General features: G+C 53.2%; 1 protein-coding gene across 1 annotated transcript in view; it reads left to right on the top strand.

The window, feature by feature from the left end:
* The window catches only part of PADI1 (peptidyl arginine deiminase 1), a 40,311-nt gene extending 20,566 nt beyond the window's left edge, over window positions 1–19,745 (top strand). Inside the window, exons 5-16 of the mRNA XM_005544640.5 lie at window positions 290–407; window positions 512–637; window positions 3,367–3,539; window positions 3,689–3,792; window positions 4,831–4,954; window positions 5,342–5,449; window positions 7,435–7,586; window positions 11,907–12,051; window positions 13,189–13,282; window positions 14,265–14,344; window positions 15,196–15,321; window positions 17,758–19,745. Coding sequence (XP_005544697.3) covers window positions 290–407; window positions 512–637; window positions 3,367–3,539; window positions 3,689–3,792; window positions 4,831–4,954; window positions 5,342–5,449; window positions 7,435–7,586; window positions 11,907–12,051; window positions 13,189–13,282; window positions 14,265–14,344; window positions 15,196–15,321; window positions 17,758–17,991 — 1,584 coding nt within the window. The 3' untranslated portion in view covers window positions 17,992–19,745. The remainder of the gene's footprint in view (window positions 1–289; window positions 408–511; window positions 638–3,366; window positions 3,540–3,688; window positions 3,793–4,830; window positions 4,955–5,341; window positions 5,450–7,434; window positions 7,587–11,906; window positions 12,052–13,188; window positions 13,283–14,264; window positions 14,345–15,195; window positions 15,322–17,757) is intronic.
* Window positions 19,746–20,089: the final 344 nt, after the last annotated feature.

The following is a 20,089-nucleotide window of genomic DNA, read 5'->3' as shown; positions in this document are numbered from 1 at the left end:
AGCTTTTGAGGGTCATTTCTGGGTATGGTAACACTTTTGCTTCTCCAGTGTGATGGCTGGGTGGAGCCATTGTGTATGGTTGTGCAGATTGTTCACTGCACAAGGATGAGATGGGTCTAGAGCCTTATCTGTAACTCCATTCCCCAAATAATCCTTTTTAAAACCCTTAAGCAAACCAAGAATATGAAAGTATACAATCTAACAAAGCAGCCCGCCCTGGCCATGTCTAGAACCCCTTCCTGGAGCCTCCTGGGTCCCACTGATCCCAAGGCATCTTATTTTGCCACAGAAAACCTGGCGCTGGGGCCCTGAGGGCTATGGGGCTATCTTGCTGGTGAACTGTGACCGGGACAATCACAGGTCCACAGAGCCTGACCTCACCCACAGCTGGCTGATGTCGCTGGCTGGTGAGTGACACAAGGTGTTGTCTGGGGAGTGGGGTGCGGGGATGGGAGGGGATCCTGTTGGTGGGGTGGAGAAAGGGTAATCTCAAGGGGGCCACTCTCTCCAGACTTGCAGGACATGTCCCCGATGGTGCTGAGCTGCAATGGCCCCGATGAGCTCTTCGACAGCCACAAGCTTGTCTTGAACATGCCCGTCTCTGATTCCAAAAGACTGAGGGTCTTCTGTGCTCGGGGTGAGTGGCCTGACGGGGCCTTGTCCTCCCAGCTCCATCCATGTCTATCCTCCCCTCCCCATTTCTCTCTCTTTTTTTTCCATCACCTTTTTGTAACTCTCATTACAGCTTACAAACAACCACTCCATCAGTACCAAATATAGTCCTCAAGGAGGAGGTTCAGCAATGAGTTCCATTTTATGGAGAGGAAAACTGAGGCTCAGATACAGGAATTCGCTGTGGCACAACCATCTGGGGTGGAGCAGGCATTCCAACCCAGGTGTCTTGGGTGCACCAAAGTTCCTCCTTTTACCATTGCCCCACTCCCGTTCCCTCCTCTGGTCAATCAGTGTGGACTGAACTGCGTGCCAAGCACTGTCCAGGCAGGGAGGGCGTGAGAACCAGCGAGGCTGAGGCCCAGGCCCTGCCCCTGGCCCCAGAACCCAACTTTCTCACCAGAGTTTTTATTAATCAGCCTGTGGCTTTAAAAAATATGGCCAAGGCTGGGCACAATGCCTCATATCTGTAATCCCAGTACTTTGGGAGGCGGATTACTGAGGTCAGGAGTTTGAGAGCAGCCTGGCCAACACAGTGAAACCCTGTCGCTATTGAAAATACAAAAATTAGGCCAGGTGCGGTGGCTCACACCTGTACTCCCAGCACTTTGGGAGGCCGAGGCAGACAGATCACAAGTTCAGGAGATCGAGACTATCCTGGCTAACATGGTGAAGACCTGTTTCTACTAAAAAATACAAAAAAATTAGCCAGGGGTGTTGGCGGGTGCCTGTAGTCCCAGCTACTCGGGAGGCTAAGGCAGAAGAATGGCGTGAACCCGGGAGGTAGAGGTTGCAGTGAGCTGAGATCGTGCCGCACTGCACTCTAGCTTGGGCGACAGAGCAAGACTGCATCTCAAAAAAAAAAAAAATTAGCTGGGTGTGGTGACTCATGCCTGTAGTCCCAGCTACTCGGGAGGCTGAGCCAGGAGAATCACTCAAACTCAGGAGGCAGAGGTTTCAGTGAACCAAGATCATGCCACTGCACTGTAGCCTAGGTGACAGAGCGAGACTTCGTCTCCAAAAAAAAAAAAAAAAAAAAATTGGCTGGGCGCAGTGGCTCATGCCTGTAATTCCAGCACTTTGGGAAGCCAAGGTGGGAGGATCACTTGAGCCCAGGAGTTTAAGACCAGCCTGGGCAACATGGCAAAACCTCGTCTCTACAAAACATACAAAAAAATTAGCCTGTAGTCCCAGCTACTCTGGAGGCTGAAGTGGGAGATCACTCGAGCCCAGGAAGTCAAGGCTGCAGGGAGCCGTGTTCATGCCACTGTACTCCAGCCTGGGAGACAGAGTAAGACCCTGTCTCAAATAAATAAATAAATAAAAAATGTACCACTCCTTAACCCCGGAGTGCTCTTACTTGTTTTTACAAACAGCAACAGGCTTCTAGCCCTTCCTGATTCCCCTTCACCCTCCTCTGTTCAAACTGACCCAGAACTAGTTGTTCCAGCTAAATGAGCCTGGCAGGAGCCAGAACGTTCCCTCCCATGCACCAGTGGTGGACGTTTAGGCAGAGGACTCAGCTTGAAAGCACTCAGTGTGACACCAGGGAATAAGCAAAGTCTCGACAAGTGAATGGACAGCCTCTCCTGCCGTGTGTGGCCACTGATGTGCTTTCTGTATCTCCGGAATTCCCTATCTGGATATTTCAGATCAATGGAACCATACAGTAGGCTTCCTTCAGTTAGCATAATGTCTTCAAGTTTCATCCATGGTGTCGCATGAATCAGCTTCATTATTTTTCTTATGTTTTAGAGACAGGGTCTCACTCTGTTGTCCAGGCTGGCGTGCAGTGATACTACCATGGCTCACTGCGGCCTTGAACTCCTGGACTCAAGTGATACTCCCACCTCAGCCTCCCGAGCAGCTGGGACTACAGACATGTGCCCACCATGCCTGGCTATTTTAAAAAATTTTGGGGGCCCAGTATGGTGGCTCATGACTGTAATCCCAACACTTTGGGAGACCGAGATGGGCAGATCACGAGGTCAGAAGATCGAGACCATCCCGGCTAACATGGTGAAACCCCATCTCTACTAAAAATAAAAATAAAAATAAAATAAAGTAGCCAGTCATGGTGGCGGGCACCTGTAGTCCCAGCTACTTGGGAGGCTGAGGCAGGAGACTGGCGTGAACCCGGGAAGCGGAGCTTGCAATGAGCCGAGATCGCGCCACTGCACTCCAGCCTGGGCGGCAGAACAAGACTCCGTCTCAAAGAACAACAACAAAAAAATTTTTTTTTGTAGAGATGGAGTCTCACTTTGTCGCCCAGGCTGGTCTCAAGCGATCCTCCCGCCTTGGCCTCCCAAAGTGCTGAGATTACAGGCATCAGCCACCGTACCTGGCTGGTCATTACTTTTTATGAATTAATAATATTCCATCTTATGAATATATCACATTTTGCATATGTATTTATCCATGGGTAGTTTTCACCTTTTGTGCCAGATGCCTCTATCTCTTTATTTAGCTTAAAGTTTATATTGACCTCATGAGAAAATGTTAGCCATTTTACAGATAAGAAACTGAGGCTCAGAGACGTTGAGTCATTGAGCCAAGGCCACACAGCTTGCACATGGCAGAACCAGAGAGGAACCCAAGCAGCTCTAACCACAAAGGGGGCTCTGTCCTGGATTCCTGGGCTTGCAGCCCCTCACCCCTGTCCCCATGCTAGTCCCTGATTCTTGTTCTTCCTAGGTGGGAATTCTCTCTCGGACTACAAGCAGGTGCTGGGGCCCCAGCGTCTGTCCTACGAAGTTGAGCGGCAGTCGGGGGAGCAGGAGATCAGGTTCTATGTGGAGGGGCTGACCTTCCCCGATGCCGATTTCCTGGGGCTGGTTTCCCTCAGTGTCAGCCTGGTGGACACGGGGGTGTGTACAGCACTGGGGGGTGGGCATGGAGGCTGAGGGGTTTGGGGACCTAGTTTGGAGGCTCCAGGGCTGGGCAGGCTGGGGGCTGGGGGGCTTGAGGCAGGCTAGGGGTCCCTGCAGGGCCCACCAAGTCCTCATTTTCCCCTCAGACCGTGCCTGAGGTGACCCTCTTCACAGACACTGTGGGCTTCCGCATGGCCCCCTGGATCATGACGCCCAACACTCAGCCTCCTGAGGAGCTGTATGTGTGCAGGTGAGGCTCCTTCCCTCCCGCCCTCCCCCAGGTCTGGAGTGCAGAGGTAGGGACAGAAGCTGCCTCAGGGCTGCGCGCCTCACTCAGACTAACGGATTCATTGTGGGCACCAATTCAGCTGGTGGCAGGACAGCAGCAGGTGGGCTGGGGCCCCACCCTGCCCAACCCTGACCCACCCTGCCCTGTGCAGCTAAGGACCCTCCCAGGTCACTGGCTCAAGCTCTGGTTTTCCTGCCCATCCTGTCCTGTGGCTGCAGCCCCAGAACATCTCAGATTTAGTCTGGGCAGTGGGGCCAGGCTGTGCACAGGCTGCTGGTGACCATCGGAGACCTACCCTCACTGTGACATGGGTACAATCCCGTGCCTGCTAAGGACGTGGGAACCCAGTCCTCGGGTCTCACTGCAAATCCGATCTCACCCAGCTCGCTGGTCCTTCTGCTGTCTCAGAATCCTCACCATGCCCTTGAGGGAAGGACCAGCCTCGACTGGCAAAGCCTGCCAGGCTTCTGTGCCAGAGGTCAGACCACTGGAAAAGGCCACCGTCGAGCTGGACAGAAGTTAAAAGGCTGGGAAGGGTGTGGCCAAACAGGTTTGCTGTGCTTCCCTGGGTCTAGGTGTGTGTAGGTATTAAAAAGAGACTCTTCTCCTGCTTGCTAATCCCACCCTGACCCCTTTGCTTAGGCCAGTTGTGTGGAACAGGAGTAGACGGGGCCACCTGCCCCTCACTGCTATTTTAACCCAAGAGATTCAGCCCCAGGTCACCTCTGTGGCAACTTCCCTGACTCCCTGTGCTGGGTTAGGTGCCCTGCCTCTGGGCTCCACAGCCTGCGCTTATGCCTCACCTTGCTCCTGTCACCTGATATGATCTGGAGACTTTATCCATCTTCCCCATGGGCCTATGAGCCTCTCAAGGTCATGAGCTGGAACCCCTGTACCCCAGAGGCTGCACAGGGCCCAGCACAAACTGAATCAAGGCCACTCACACCTCAGCCACAGTCAGAGGCCATTAGCATGCTCCCCTCTCCCTGCCTTTTACAGTGTGATGGACACTCACGGCTCTAATGAGAAATTCTTGGAGGACATGTCTTACCTGACGTTGAAAGCCAACTGCAAGCTGATCATCTGCCCTCGAGTTGAAAATCGAAATGACCGCTGGATCCAGGTGGGAGCCGAAGCCGACTCCAGAAGAGAGCTGGGGGCAGCCTGGGAAGCCTGCAGCCTGGCTTGGGGAAAGGGAAGCCGCACAGGTGCCTGATGGACCTCCGTGTCGCTAGAGAAGCCACGGCCGCCTGGGCCAGGCTTCCGGGGCGAGGGCTTTTCCGCTGCCTGCATCAGCCCCAGCCCCCACTGCTGCCCTCCAAACGCTCTGGTCCCAGACGAGAGTCCTCACCTGGCTGGGGTCCTAAGAGGCCTCACGTCTACCTCTGCCCCTCACCAGATCTTAGGGAAGATCTGCTGCCCTGCCCTGCCCCAGGCCCGGTGGGGACCACCCTGTTCTGTAACCCACCCGAAAAAGGTCACCATGACTTTTTCATCTCTCCCCTCCCAGGACGAGATGGAGTTTGGCTACATCGAGGCCCCTCACAAATCCTTCCCCGTGGTCTTTGACTCCCCCCGGAACAGAGGCCTGAAGGATTTCCCCTATAAGAGGATCCTGGTATGTGGCGACAGGCAGAGTGCGGAAACCCTGGTTGGGTCCTCCTGGAGGGGCACTGGTGAAGTCTCATCTGGGCCTGGTCCTATGAGGCTTGGAGAACAGGAAAAGGAGGCAGAAGTATACAGGAGGTGGGACAGCAGCAAACTGGGGAGCCAGTGGGGAGTTTGGGCAAGAGATGGAAATGATATGCAAATCACATGCAAATAGGCAGCAGCCTGATTATTCCTGTGTTGAGAGGGGCAGGTCAGCAGAGCTCTTCTGGAGAAGGGACGGGTCACCAAGGGGGAATTAGCAGCGTGGTCAGCTTTGGGGAGACCAAACTGCCTTTTGGAGGGAATGTGGGAATGTACCCTTAGTGAGCCTGCATGGCTCTTGTTCTTCTCTTTAGGTGTCAAATGTTTTCTGAACACCTACCACGTGCCAGGCACTGTGCTACCACCTGTGCACAAGATGGCAACAGCAGCACCCACTATTACGTATTGAGTTCCAGGCACTGTCTCCTAGCCTTCCAAGGCTTACCTCATGAATTCCATGGGGCACGCCTATGGATAAGTGCTATCATTATTTCCTCTTTATGGATGAGGAAACCAAGGCTCAGGGAGGTTAAATAACTTGCCCAAGGCCATGCAGCAAGTTAATAGTGGCACCAAGATGCAAAGCTAGAGGGGCTGTCCCCACAGCCCTGCACTCAGCCTCGAGTGCACTACCCCTCCAGGTGAGCCCATGGTCTCTGCCTGTTTCCCGGCTCCCACTCCCCCACTGCTGGGACAGCCCCAGTCTAGGTAGGAGCTGTATGGGATGCAGTCTGTGGGCACACAGAGCAGGGACATTCATCCCAGCCTGGAGGGACCGGGTGACAATGAACCCAGCAGGAGAGTGCACCTGCCAGGGCCAGAGTGCTGGAGAGAGACCCACCTGACCTGCCCTGGGCTTGGCCTATAGGGGCCAGAGGATTTTTTCACTGATTTCTGCTCTCCTCTTTATCGCTTTCATTTTCCACTTTCTTTGTGTTTAGTTTGCTGTTCTTTTTCTAGCTTCAAATGGAATCTAAGATGATTCAGCCTTTTCCTAAAAAACACACGTGTTTTATTATTTATTTATTTGTTTATTTATTTATTGTGAGACGGCGTCTCGCACTGTTGCCTGGGCTGGAGTGCAATGGCACGATCTCAGCTCACTGCAACCTGTGCCTCCAGGGTTCAAGCGACTCTCCTGCCTCAGCCTCCCGAGTAGCTGGGATTACAGGCGCCCCCTCCCCCCACCACCATGCCAGGTTAATTTTTTGTATTTTTAGTAGAGATGGGGTTTCACCATGTTGTCCAGGCTGATCTCGAACTCCTGACCTTGTGATCCACCCACCTCGGTCTCCCAAAGTGCTAGGATTACAGGTGTGAGCCACCTTGCCTGGCCTACTTTGTTTTATGAGACAGGGTCTTGCTCTGTCACCCAGGCTGGAGTGCAGTGGTGCAGTCCTAGCTCACTGCAGCCTCCACCTCCTAGGCTCAAGCCATCCTCCCACTTCAGCCTCCTGAGGAGCCAGGAACTCAGGCATGCCTCAGGATGCTCGGTTTAAATATACATGTCTAGAGCTCTGGCAACTCCCTAGCAGTGCTGCCTCACCAACATCCCATGAGTTTTAATGTGCTATCAAAACACAGCAGATTTTTATGAACTTTCACTTCAAAATCTTGTCTAATTCCCTCTTTGATTTCTTCTTTGATCTATGGATTCCTTAGATGTGTATTGCTTAATTTCCAAACATTCGGGGGGATTTCTAGTTATCTTTTGGTTATTGATTTGACTTTAACTGCATGGTTCTCAGAGCCCGGGGGGATTTGTAAAAAGTGGACAGAGATCGTTTTTTAAGCACCAGGAGCCATGGAGTGGGAGGCCCCCAGCATCTTCCCTCTGCTCCAAGAAGCGCCTCGTCCTGTCCTCACTGACCTCTCCTTCTTGGGGCGGGGGTCTCGCTGGTCCTTCCATAGGGTCCTGACTTTGGATATGTGACCCGGGAGATCCCACTCTCTGGTCCCTCCAGCCTTGACTCCTTCGGCAACCTGGACGTCAGTCCACCTGTCACGGTGGGCAGCATGGAGTACCCCCTGGGCCGGATCCTCATCGGGAGCAGCTACCCCAAGTGAGGGGCTGGGTTGGGAGGTGGGGGGGCACAAGGGGTTGACCGCAGCATCCATCCTCCCTGTGCCCCCATCACAAACACAATTCCCTAGTCTGATAAGTGGTCTTAACTTCCTGTGTGGAATCCCGGGATCAAAGACTCAGCAACCTAGGATCTCAAAAGATCACAGAGTCTTAGGAGAAAACTCACATGCCTGTGGCCTGGGATCTTTTGACCTACCTCATTTTATGGGCTTAATGAGTCACCAACATTAAAGAGATATCAGGGGGCCTCCCATAAAAAGCCAGGTTTCTGGCTTCTCATGAAAAACTGGAGAAGCTGGGGAGGTGAGATACAGTCTGGCACACAGACGGAGGAATAGACTCACTGACTTCTCCCATTAGGAAGTCAGAATAGTTTCTGTCCTAACCATGGCTTAAAAGGGCCCTGAGGTCATGAAGTTCCCAGAGCAGGTGGCTGCAGGTAAGCAAGTGACTAGCCAGGATACCCTGATGGCAGAGGTGAGTCAGTGGATCTCACCCCGGACAGATGTGATGGAGCAGGAAACAAGGTATTTAGGTTTTAATGCTCAAACAGGTGGCGATGTCTGTTAGGTGGCTGAATGGGTGCACACCCTCCCTGCAGGTAATCAAAGAATGGGGTGTGCAGTGCAGGGTCCTGGTGGGTTCCCCTGTTTCCTCCCTGGAGATGACACCTACTGCAAGCCCTGGAGATCACCTTCCTATTTGTGGGGTTTTTGCATGGCAGGGGTGCCCCCACTTGCCCCCCAAGCCCTGGCTGACCATCTGGTCTCCAGCCCAGAGGAGTCAGGCAGTGCTGAGAAGGTCACAGCCTCACCTGGTGAATCTGGCAGTCTCAGAGCTCTGGATCGGATGAGGTAAGGCTTCCTGGCACCCACCCAGGCACGTAACTGGGTGCCCAGGCAGGGTGCCTGGGGCTGAGACTGGCCAGGCGAGAGGCATGTGACTCATGCCCAGACACTACTGTGTGTGCTGTTCTGCCCACTCCCTTGGGGGCAGACAGGCCTTGAGGCCTCAGGACGGTCTTTCTCTAACTCAGGGAGGAAGCTGTGAGGAAGGAGCACAGGCTTTGGAATCAGATGGACTTGGGTTTGAGTCTTGGCCCTGCCACTTGCCAGCCACATGATTTGGGATGTGTCCCCCAAACCAGTGTTTACCACAGTGCCTGGCACACAATAGGTACTCAATTAATTCATTGAAAAATATTTATTGTGTGCCAGGCACAGTTAAAGGTACTGGGGATACATCAGTGAACAAAAGAGATGCCTTTTAAATGAGCAAATTCTTTTATACTCCATGCCTCAGTTTCCTTATCTTCAAAATGGGCCTGATGAAAATCCCAGTCCCAGCTATAGAATCAGCATTACTGGGGATAAAGAATTCGTGTCATCCACCTCTTGAATGCTTAGATATTTTTCAGTTGGCTCCAGTAGTGGAGCTGCTTCATAGCAGGTGGAACTAATTGGACAAAATGTATTGACCACCTACTACCCACTACGTGTCACACCCATAGTGCTTTTCCAAGGCTACCTCATTGAATTTCTACAAAAACGCTGTGAGGCTGAGACCATCATCATCCCCATTTTAGAGAGAAGGAAGCTGAGGCTTGGAAAAGTTATGTGCATTCTTTCATACATTCATTTACCAATTCGGTAAATATTTATGGAGACTTCCTATAGGCCAAGCCCAAGGTTGAATGCCGGGGATACAGAAATGGCTGAAGAGCTTGCCCTTGAGATTTAGAGTCTAATGAGGGAGACAGTGAAACAATGGATCAGAGAGGGGATCACATATCATCCCACATGCGGTGTCCCAGAAGGCTTCCTAGGGGCAGCCAATGATATGGATACGTAATCATAAACACGTAATCATAAATGGTGAGCAGACTTCAGGCAGGTAAGGAAAGAAGCAAAGTAGGCTGGGCACAGTGGCTCATGCACTTTGGGAGGCCGAGGTGGGTGGATCACCTGAGGCCAAGAGTTCGAGACCAGCCTGGCCAACATGGTGAAACCTCGTCTCTACTAAAAATACTAAAATTAGCTGGGCATGGTGGTGCACACCCGTGGTCCCAGTTACTTGGGAGACTGAGGCAGGAGAATTGCTTGAATCCAGGAGGTGGAGGTTGCATTGAGCCGAGATCATGCCACTGCACTCCAGCCTGGGCAACAGAGCAAGACTCCATCTCAACAAACAAATGAAGGGAGGGAGGGAGGAAGGAAGGAAGGAAGGAAGGAAGGAAGGAAGGAAGGAAGGAAGGAAGGAAGGAAGGAAGGAAAGAAAGTAGTAGAGTGGACCAGTGTTGCAGGCAGAGGGAAGAGCACAGGCAGAAGCCTGGAAGCCAGAGAAGGTGCAGCTCAAAGGAAAAGTGGAAAGAACTCGGTATGGGTGGCATGTGGATGAGCGGGGATAGACTTGTAGGACCTCAGGCAGGAGGGGGCTCTGCAGGTCCAGCTGGGGACAGAGTTCGGGGAGAAATCATTCTGTTCAGATGCCTCACAGGGCGGTTCTCTCCTCCAGGATCCCTGGGACCTGGGCTCAGGGGCCGAGAGCTCAGAGGATGCAGGCTGGGGAAGGAGAGGGGCTCCTTGGTGTTCTCCAAGGACTTTGCTTCCTTCTGTGTCCCAGGCTCCTGCCCCAGTCTCTGTATCATGCTGCAACACATGAGCATCCTTACCTGTCTGCTCCCACAAGCCTCACGAGCCAGCGAACCAAGCCAGGAGCCTTCTCTCAAGGGTGCAGGGGAACTCCCAGGCACAGAGCAAGGACCCCACATGGGAAAGTGAGGGGTCTCCAGTGTGGACGTGTCCCCATTCCATTGGCTGTTAGATTGAAAAACAGGAATCAGGCCTTTGGTGGACAGATGGGACCTGAGGTTTGAAAAGGGTTGGCTACGTACTTAGGACCACACCGCAAGTTAGCAGTATGGTCAGAACCCAGGTCTCCTTCTACCTGGGCCCCAAACTCAAATTTAGCACGTCAGGCTGCTGTCCAGTGACCCTGCCTTAGTTTCTGACCTTAGCAATGGACAAAACAGACAACCAAACATTCCAGCAGCGAGAAACAGACAATAAATGAACAAAACAAATAAGTACTTCTGTTCATATGTATGAATATAGTATGAATGCATGAACAAATGCATATAACTTTAATTTTCTGGGCCTCAACGTCCTCATCTGTAAAATGGGGACAGTAATGGTCCCCACCCCACAGAGCTGTCATAAGGATTAAATGAGGTAGCCTGGGTAAAGTATGTGTGTGGCACATGCCAATAAATGTTTGTCTCAGGTTTGCTGAGAGTTTGATGTTTAAACAAAGCCTTGAAGGAAAAGAGGCAGTTAGGCTGGGCACACTGGCCCTCACTTGTAGTCCCAGTGCTGTGGGAGGCCGAGGTGGGGGGCTCGCTTGAATCCAGGGCTAGCCTGGATTTAAGACTAGCCTGGGTGGCATGGTGAAATCCCACCTCCACAAAAAATACAAAAATTAGCCATGTGTGGTGGCACATACCTGTAGTCCAAGCTACTCAGGAGGCTGAGGTGGGAGGATCGCTTGAGCATAGGAGGTTGAGGCTGCAGTGAGCCATGACCACAACACTGCACTCCAGCCTGGGCAACAGAGTGAGTGAGACCCTGTTTCTCAAAAAAAGAAAAAAAAAAAAGGGAGAGAGAGAAAGAAGAAAGAAAGAGAAAAGAAAGAGAGAAGAAAGAAAGAGGAAAGAAAGAAAGAAAGAAAGAAAGAGAAAGAAAGAAAGAAAGAAAGAGAAAGAAAGAAAGAAAGAAAAAGAAAGAAAGAAAAGGAAGAAAGAGAAAAGAAGGAAAGAAAGAAGGAAGAGGCAGTTAAAGATGTGGCTACTTAGGAGACTATTTCAGGGTGTAGAAACAGCCGTGCAAAGGCCCTGAGGCAGGAGCAGGCTGGAGACAGCAGACCAGCAGGGAGGCCAGTGGACCTGGAGCCAAGTGACCAAAGAGGTGCACAGTGGGGAGTGAGGCCAGACAGCTCCGCCGAGCACACTTCAGATGTAACTTGGAGCTGGTATTTGTATGTATAGCATAGGGTCATCAGGAGGATTAAACAAGACACTTAGTGAGAGTACCCTAAGGACAGCACACAGTAGGTGCTCACATGCACACACAAATGCACAGTCCATTCTCTGTTGTCTTGGCCTCTCCACCCTCTACACCCCACATTTAAAGCGTTCTTTGAGCAATCCCGCCCCCTGGTGGCAGATCTGATGATGACTGAGAGGTGAGGCCTGATGCCTCCCAGGCACAAGGTGACTGCGCGCCCTCTCCCTCCTGGCCAGGTCCGGCGGGCGGCAGATGGCCAGGGTGGTGCGGAACTTCCTGAAGGCCCAGCAGGTGCAGGCACCCGTGGAGCTCTACTCGGACTGGCTCTCTGTGGGCCATGTGGACGAGTTCCTGACCTTTGTGCCTACCTCTGACCAAAAGGTGCGTCCCCTCCCTCCCTGCTTGAGCCACCTCTGTCCCTGTCTGACCTGATGGGATGAGTCAGGGTAAAGCCATCTAGAACCAGCTCAACCCTGTGCCCCGAGTAAACTCTGGATTGGGGCATCCTCTGGGTCAGGGCACCCCGACACGCTCATCCTCACACTTCCTGGGTATTTGTGCTTGAACCCAAATCCCTTAGCCAACAGTCAGGAATGATATTGATAATAATTGGTAATATTTACTGAGCACCTACTATGTGCCAAATACTCACGTTTTAATTCATTTAATCCTCCAACAAACCCGTCAGGTGGTGCGATTATTATTGCCCCATTTTACAAGTGAGGAAATTGAGGTTTAGAAGGGCCATTAACCCATCCAAGCTCACCCAGCCTGCAGGTGTCAGGATAGGATTCAGATCTGGGTTCTGGGCCTCTACAGTAAGGCTTGCAGAGGTGGCTGGGGAAGGCATGGCCAGGGAGCCAGCAGCCTGGGAGAAGAGGCTTCCCAGTGACCAGTGGTTACAGCTCTGCTAGGGACAGCTCTGACAGTGAAGGAGGAGACATCTGAATTGGGTATTTTGTTTTTGTTTGTTTTTTGAGACAGAGTCTTGCTCTATCGCCCAGGCTGGAGTGCAATAGTGCGCTCTCGGCTCACTACAACTCCGCCTGCTAGGTTCAAGTGATTCTCCTGCCTCAGCCTCCCAAGTAGCTGGGATTACACCACCATGCCTGGCTAATTTTTTATCTCTTTAGTAGAGATGGGGTTTCACCATGTTGGCCAGGCTGGTCTCAAACTCCTGACTGCAGGTGATCCGCCCACCTTGGCCTCCCAAAGTGCTGGGATTACAGGCATGAGCCACCACGCCCAGCCCTGAACTGGGCCTTGAAGGAAGAAGTCAGAATGCCTTGGTGGGCAAAATGCAAAGGGCTTCCAGGGAGGGAGAACAGCACAGACAAAGTTCTGGAGGTGGGAACCTGCTTGGAGGACCGGGATTGCTGCAGACAGTGCTTTGTGGCTGGGGTGCAGACTGAGCGGGAGAGGGGAGTCCCAAGCGCTGTCAGGCCCCTCCTGAGTCTGGGGTCTCCTGTGTCTAGGGGGACCCTGTCCACTGAGCCATTCTCCCTCCCTCTGTGCCAGGGCTTCCGGCTGCTCCTGGCTAGCCCTAGCGCTTGCCTCAAACTCTTCCAAGAGAAGAAAGAAGAGGGCTATGGCGAGGCGGCCCAGTTTGATGGTGAGTGCCAATGACCCGGTCACCCCTGGGGAACCCTGCCCTTTCATCACCATCCTTGGTTACAGTCCCTGCACCTGCAGGGCTCTCAGCTGGGCTCAGAACCCAACACCCACTCTCCGTGTCTTGGGCCCCCAGGTCCTCTGATGGGTGGGGAAGTTCCTGGGCCACACCCCAGGAGAGGAAAGGCACAGGAAGCCATGAGTGCCCCAGGTGCCAGTCAATGCCAGGCACGTTCTTGTTCTCGCTCCCGTCTGATCTCTCCTCCCCCTTCCTTATCCCTGTTCACAGAAGGGGAAACTGAGGCTCAGAGAGGAGAACTGGCTTGGCCAGGGCTGTGCAGCCAGGGAGCAGCAGCGCTGGGGGCTCGAGAGAGGAAGGAGGAGAAGCCAGGCTTGGTCAGGGCCCCTCTGCAGAGCTTCCTGCAGGAGCTAACAGACCCTCCAAGGGCTTGGTTGGCCCACCTCCCCTCCTTGTCACAGCCTCAGTGTTCTCATCTGGGGAATAGAGCATTGGAATGGATGTGGTGCCGTTGTCCACAAGAATAGTCCTGGGTTTAAATCCTGGTCTTGGCATTTGCTGGCTCTGGTATCAAGGGTGTGTTCTGAACCTCTCAGTGCCTCAGTTTCCTCTTCTCTGAGTTGTAGGTGATAATTAATCCCTCTTATAGTTGCTTTAAATATTAATAATACATTAAGTGGGATGTCCAGAGCATGGCAGACATTCAATAATGGTACCTGTGCCATAATTATTAGGCTCTGAGTCCGGAGTCACTTCCTGAGGGGTTCCTCATCCATCACCAGGTTTTCCTTGCAGCCAGGGCCTGGTCCCATCAGGGTTCTCAGTCTCCGACTTTCTCTATCCTGGCTTCTGACCCTGGCACTGAGGTAGGAGGGAAATCCTGGCCTGGATTACATAGCCCCAGGTCGAAGAGGGCCTCCAGACAGTGCTCCCTGAGCTATGCATTGTCTTTCTCTTCTTGCAGGGTTAAAACACCAGGCAAAAATAAGCATTAATGAGATGCTGGCAGACAGACACCTCCGGAGAGACAATCTTCATGCACAGGTGAGGGGCAGGACCACCAGCTGCTCTAAGGGGTCCTTTCCCTTCCAGGGAGAAGCAGCCCCTGGAACTGCTGGGGGAGCGTCAGGGATTCGGCGCTGGAGCTCTGATGGTCCTGGGGGCTGCTGGGGCCTGTGGGTAGGAAGCCTCTGCCTTCAGGAACCCAAGAGACAGAGCCATGCCCTCAGGGAGCTCCCAGCCTAATGAGGGAGACCTGGCCCCACTCTGGGGCAATGACCTATTTCCACAGAGGCAAACCTGAGCCTCTCATCCGAGAAGTCTGGTGAAATGCGAGACGAGAGACATGGTGGGGAAATAGGACCTTGCAGGGCCCAGAGGTCGGGCGGGTAAGAGTCAGGGGGATTCTGTGAGAACAGGTAAAGCAAGGTGTCAGGAAGGGGCAGGGCTCACCCCAAGATAAAAAGTACCTGCCCTGTGCAAGGTAAATTGGCTAGCGCAGAGTCAGAGTCGGTGCTCAATTAACGGGAGGAGGCCCCTTGCCCCTCCCCGGTGGTGCCCAGCACTTTCTCCTAAGCTGCTGAGAAGAGACAGCAGCATCAGCCACGCTGTGGCTGGGGCTGAGACAGTGTGTTGTACTGACAAGAACATTTGCATCCAGAAACTGTGTGGGTTCGAACCCCAGCTCTGGCACTTCCTAGCTGTGTGCACTTGAGCAGGTTGCTTGAGCCTCAGTTTCCCCCAGACAGCAATGGCTTCTATGGCACAAAGCTGTTGTGAGGCTTCAAGGAGCTAACAGGCCCAGAGGGCTCCACACGGGCCTGGCACACAGTAGGTGCTTGGCCAGTGTTATGTTCTTCCTGGTCCCGGGCTGCCCAGCTGCCTCCTTTCCCCAGAAATGCATTGACTGGAACCGTAATGTACTGAAGCGGGAACTGGGCCTGGCAGAGAGTGACATCGTGGATATTCCTCAGCTCTTCTTCCTGAAAAACTTCTATGCAGAAGCCTTCTTCCCAGACATGGTGAGAGCCCTTGGGCAGGGTCCTGCTGGGGGGTCTGCGGGGCTCCCAGAAGAAGCACTCCCTGGCCCAGGGCAGGCTGGTGCAGAGGCTGGAGGGCGCTGCGGACCTCTCCAGGGTCTGTTTTTGTGAATATAGAGAACATTCCCATCAGTGACTCTCAACCGGGGCAATTTTGCCCCCAGGGGATTTTTTGTTGCCACAGGGAGGTGCGTGCCCCTGGCATCTGGTGGGTAGAAGCCAGGGATTTCACTAAACATCCTACAGGGCATGGGATGCCTCACCACAAAGCACTTTTTTTTTTCTCACCCAGATGGAAAAAGAATACGTGGTTTGGTTCCAAGTGTTTCAGGCTTCTCTCTCTGGGTCTCAACTGCCTGCTGTGTTCCCACTACAGTCCCTCACTGGCTGCTTCCCAGTGGGGGTCCTGTCTCAGGCAGGCAGGCAGGTGGGGGCGGGCGGTGGCCTCACTGACTCTCATTAACCAGGCAGCCGACAAGGAGATGGGCAGATGTGATCTCACCTGGGAGAGGCCTGAGCGATGCTATCGGGGTGGACCTGGCCCAAGTGCCCATTAACCTCTTGGGAAAGGATGTTGGGGTGTTGGCACCTGGGAGGGATGGTCCCTCAGGATGGGGATAGACCCTCTTTCTTCACACTGTGGTCTTTAGCTTGAATCCCTCTCTTGGGACAAGTCGAGGGTTGGAAGCGAATGTTGGAATCAGGATGCAGGTTGTTGGAGGTGGGGAGGATCCGTGTGCTTTCCTGACTCCTCCTGGGGAGATTCCAGCCTCTAGGTCCTGGCAGAGACCCCCAAGCAGGATTTCTTGACTCTGTAGCTCTATTGCTGTTTTAGGCTGCATAAGCCTTTGTTGTAGATGCTGTACTGTGCCTCGCAGGATGTTTAGTGGCCTCCCTGGTCTCTACTCACTAAATGCCAATAGCACTCTCCTAGTTGTGACAACCGAAAATGCCTTAGTGGACAAAATCATCCCTGATTGAGAACCACTGCTTGAAGTCAGGCAGTATTGTCTGTTAGAACATTCTGTGCTGATGAAAATGTTCCATATCTGCACAATACAGTCCAGTAGCCACTCAGCTACCACTTGAAATGTGGCTGGTGTCGATGAAGAATGGAAATTATAACTGTATGTAAGTTTAATTTTAATTTAAACAACTGCATGTGGCAGTGGCTACTGTGGTGGACAGCAGAGCTCTAAGGGACTGCTAAGCTCTGGTTCTGGCTGAAGGTGGGGGGAGGGCCTAGGCTGGAGCGCGTGTGACTGTGGCCTGGCCTCTGTCTGCTGGAAGCCCCCTGCCTGTGGGCCATCCTGTGGGGATTCCCTAGCTTCATTCCAGGCTCTGCTGAAGGATCCCAGCTTGTCTTCACTGGCGGGTCCCATAGGGAACACCCAGTTAACCCCTTGGTTTGTCAGATGGGGAAACTGAGGCTTAGAAGGAGAGTGGGTCATGTGTCTGAGGTCACACAGTGAGCAAGTGGCAGAGTCGGGACCAGCCCCAAATCCCATAACTCCTCATTTAGGAGGAAGCAGAGGCCCGGCTGGCTCTGACCCTGGCCCTGGTCCTGGTCCTGGTCCTGGCTCTTTTCTCCTCTTTCTGCCCTTTGCCCCCTGCATGCCCCACCCCCACTCCCACCCCAGCATGTTCTGGCCCATCCCCAGAATTAGGACCCCAAGCCAGGTCCACAATCAAGGGAAGGAGAAGTGCCCCCAGAGTTAAACTCAAGTGTCCCCAAAAGCTTTCAGCCCTTTCCCCCAACTCCTCAGTCCCACAGGTGGCCAGATACAAAGAGCATGGGTTTTGGCATCAGTCAGATCCAAGTCCAAATGTCAGTCTCATCATTCTCTGGCTGTATGATTATGTGACTTAACCTGTCTGAGCCACAGCTTCGGAGGCAGGCTGTGAGATTTAGTGATGATATATCTGGCACATAGAAAATGCTCAATAAATGCTAACAATGATCAGGGCTGCCAAAGACAGTTAAGCAAGCTGTGCACTGCAAAAGCACACCACACTTTGGAAGACATTCACACCACAGACCTTGTAGGTGTGTATATTTGTTGTACAAGTTTCTGGCAGATGACATGAAAATCTCTTGCTCTAACAAAGTTGCTATAATATGACAGTTTTCTCATAGATGGAAGAAAGTGTTGGAGAAGTGGTTCTTTTTTTTTTTTTAATGTACAAAATTCCTGGTAGCCCTGGCTGTTATTCAACCTCATTTCCAACCCTGAATCTTTTTCTCCTCTGCTTTCATAGACCGTAACTCTTGAGCAAACCCCAGTCCTAGAGCCCTTTGTGGGCTCTAGCGATGGCCAACCCATTCCCCAGGGTCTGTCTTATTCCGTCAAGGAAGGGGTGCCAGAAGCACAGCGCTCACAGCCAGACAGCCTCCCTCTTGCCTTTTCTCTCTTGCAGGTTAACATGGTGGTCTTAGGCAAGTACCTGGGCATCCCCAAGCCCTACGGGCCCATCATCAACGGCCGCTGCTGCCTCGAGGAGAAGGTGCAGTCCCTGCTGGAACCTCTGGGCCTGCACTGCATTTTCATTGATGACTACTTGTCCTACCACGAGCTGCAGGGCGAGATCCACTGTGGCACCAACGTGCGCAGGAAACCTTTTCCCTTCAAATGGTGGAACATGGTGCCCTGAGCCTGCCCCCACCTGCCATCCTCTCTGCCCTCTTGCTGGGGAACCCCGCCAGGGTGAGGGCAAGGAACAACCACCTGGCCTCCATTCTCTTGGGGGAGCCTTGGCACTTTGCAAACATCCTGGCCCCCGTGGGCACCAGGACACAGGGATGGATACCACCCACCCTCGCCTCTGGAACGGCCTACCCAACCCGAGAAGAACGCACGTCATTCTTCCCTCGCCTCTTCCCCACCCACAGCCCCCAGAGGCTCCGGACCAACAATGTTAGCATGTTCGAGAATGGCTGTGGGTGGCCTAGGGAGATGGGCCCCACTTTGAATTGCTCCCTCTTCATTCTGATGCCTCCCTGGGGAACAAGGACAGTAACTTTGTGTGTCTGCACCAGGAATGGGGCCCGGAGGACCTGGGGTCTGGTGTGCCAGGCACCAGGCTGCCTCTGCTCTTGGAAAGCTAGGAAAGGAGATCAGAAACATCCTCTGCCCCATCCAGATTTCTTCTCCCAAAGGGGGCCCAAGGCTGTGACACTTACCTCCACCCCCATCCAGCACCCTTCAGCTGTGTGTGGACAAACAAGGACAGAAAAACCCAGTGTCCAAGGGCCAATTTCAATAGAAAAAAAAAAAAAGACAACAAAATTTTAATAACTGACTCCAACCTCAGAAGACTGATTGTTACCTTTCTCGAAAGACTTTAATTACCGGAGCCGGCTTCTCTCTCCTCAGAAATGCTGAGAGGCCAATGTGAGGCCTGAGGACACACAAAGGAAGATGGGGCAGGAGGGGACGAGGTCAGGATGGCAGAGTGTGTGATGATGGATTTGGGGCCTAGAGGTGTCCATGGCTCCTGGGCTGGGATTTTGAATTCTGGATTTGAAGGGAGCTGGTGCTTCCAGATGTAGCAGGGGTGGGGGCCCAGAATGTTAGAAGTGGGTGTGTGTGTTGGGAGGAAATTAGGTTCTCTCTGAAGGTGGAGTTTAATTTCCTTTAATAGTCTTTAATTATTCCCCTTCATTCTGCAGGCAGTGGGAGGGGAAGGCTTGCCTGGTCTCTCTCAGCAACCCAGGGACCCTGCACATAGCATGGGTTTCACCCCTGAATACACCGCTGTGGCAGGCCCATGTTCCCTCCCACAGTAGGGAAGACAGCTGCCACGGGAGGTTCATCGCTCTGAGTGCAGTCGCTGAGACAGGCACAGGCAGTCTGGTTCAGCTGGGCTGCAGGGCACGGGCAGGAGAAAGCCCCCACCGCCAGTGTGGTCACTGCAGGGCAGTCGGCCCTAGAGCCTCTGCCCATCTAGGTTTTTGGTGGCCCCTGGGGAGACCTCACACTGAGCCAACTACTGTCACTCTTTTAACCAACAAAAGCTAGCCTGGAACTGCTATGGTTAAAGTGGGTGAGCAGGAACCTGAAAATCCCCTTCTGGAAGGTTCTACAGAACCGCATCTGCAAGCTCCTGCTTTAACCTGAGCACCCCCTGCTCAGGATCATACCCCAGGCTGCACTGAGTCAAGAAGGAGAAGGAGGCTCTGAAGGGGCCGGGGGTGTGAGCTGGGCTTGGGAATCCCCCGAGAAAGAGCTGTGGGTGGGAGGGGAGTGGGCATTGCAGAGATAGGGCTGGGGGTCAGGGCCACCCTGGGTGTGGGAAGCTCTGGAGTTGCTGCTGGGCCATCGAGGGGCCCTGGTGTTGGCTCTGAGAATGTTCTGGGTGACCAGTCACCTCCTTTCTGATCAATAAAAATGTCGATATGCGTTTCTCACAGGGCTGTCTCCGCAGCCTGTTTGTTGGGTTGGGGAGAAGGGGAGGAAAGCAGAGACGCCTGCTTCCAGTTCCACCCACTATGCAGCTGCTTGGCTCAACTTCTGCTGCCACAGGCAGACCCTGCTCAGCTGGGAGAGCCTCACAGTGCCACGGCCAGTGCCAGGCAGGCTGATTCAGCAGGATGACTGGCACATGCCTCTTGCTCTGGGGCTGATGGCCCTGCTGAGATGGAGATCAGATCGGGGCAGGGATGGGTCCTGCCTCTTCCCCTCTCCTCTCTTCCTTCAGCATCTCCTCCATCTCTCAGGGAGGACAGGACGGGGAGGCAGCCTGGGTCCTA

The sequence above is a fragment of the Macaca fascicularis genome, chromosome 1 (assembly GCF_037993035.2).
Source record: "Macaca fascicularis isolate 582-1 chromosome 1, T2T-MFA8v1.1".
Lineage (NCBI taxonomy): Eukaryota > Metazoa > Chordata > Mammalia > Primates > Cercopithecidae > Macaca > Macaca fascicularis.
The sequence above is the reverse complement of the archived record's forward strand: the minus strand, read 5'-3'. Positions and strand labels throughout refer to the sequence as shown.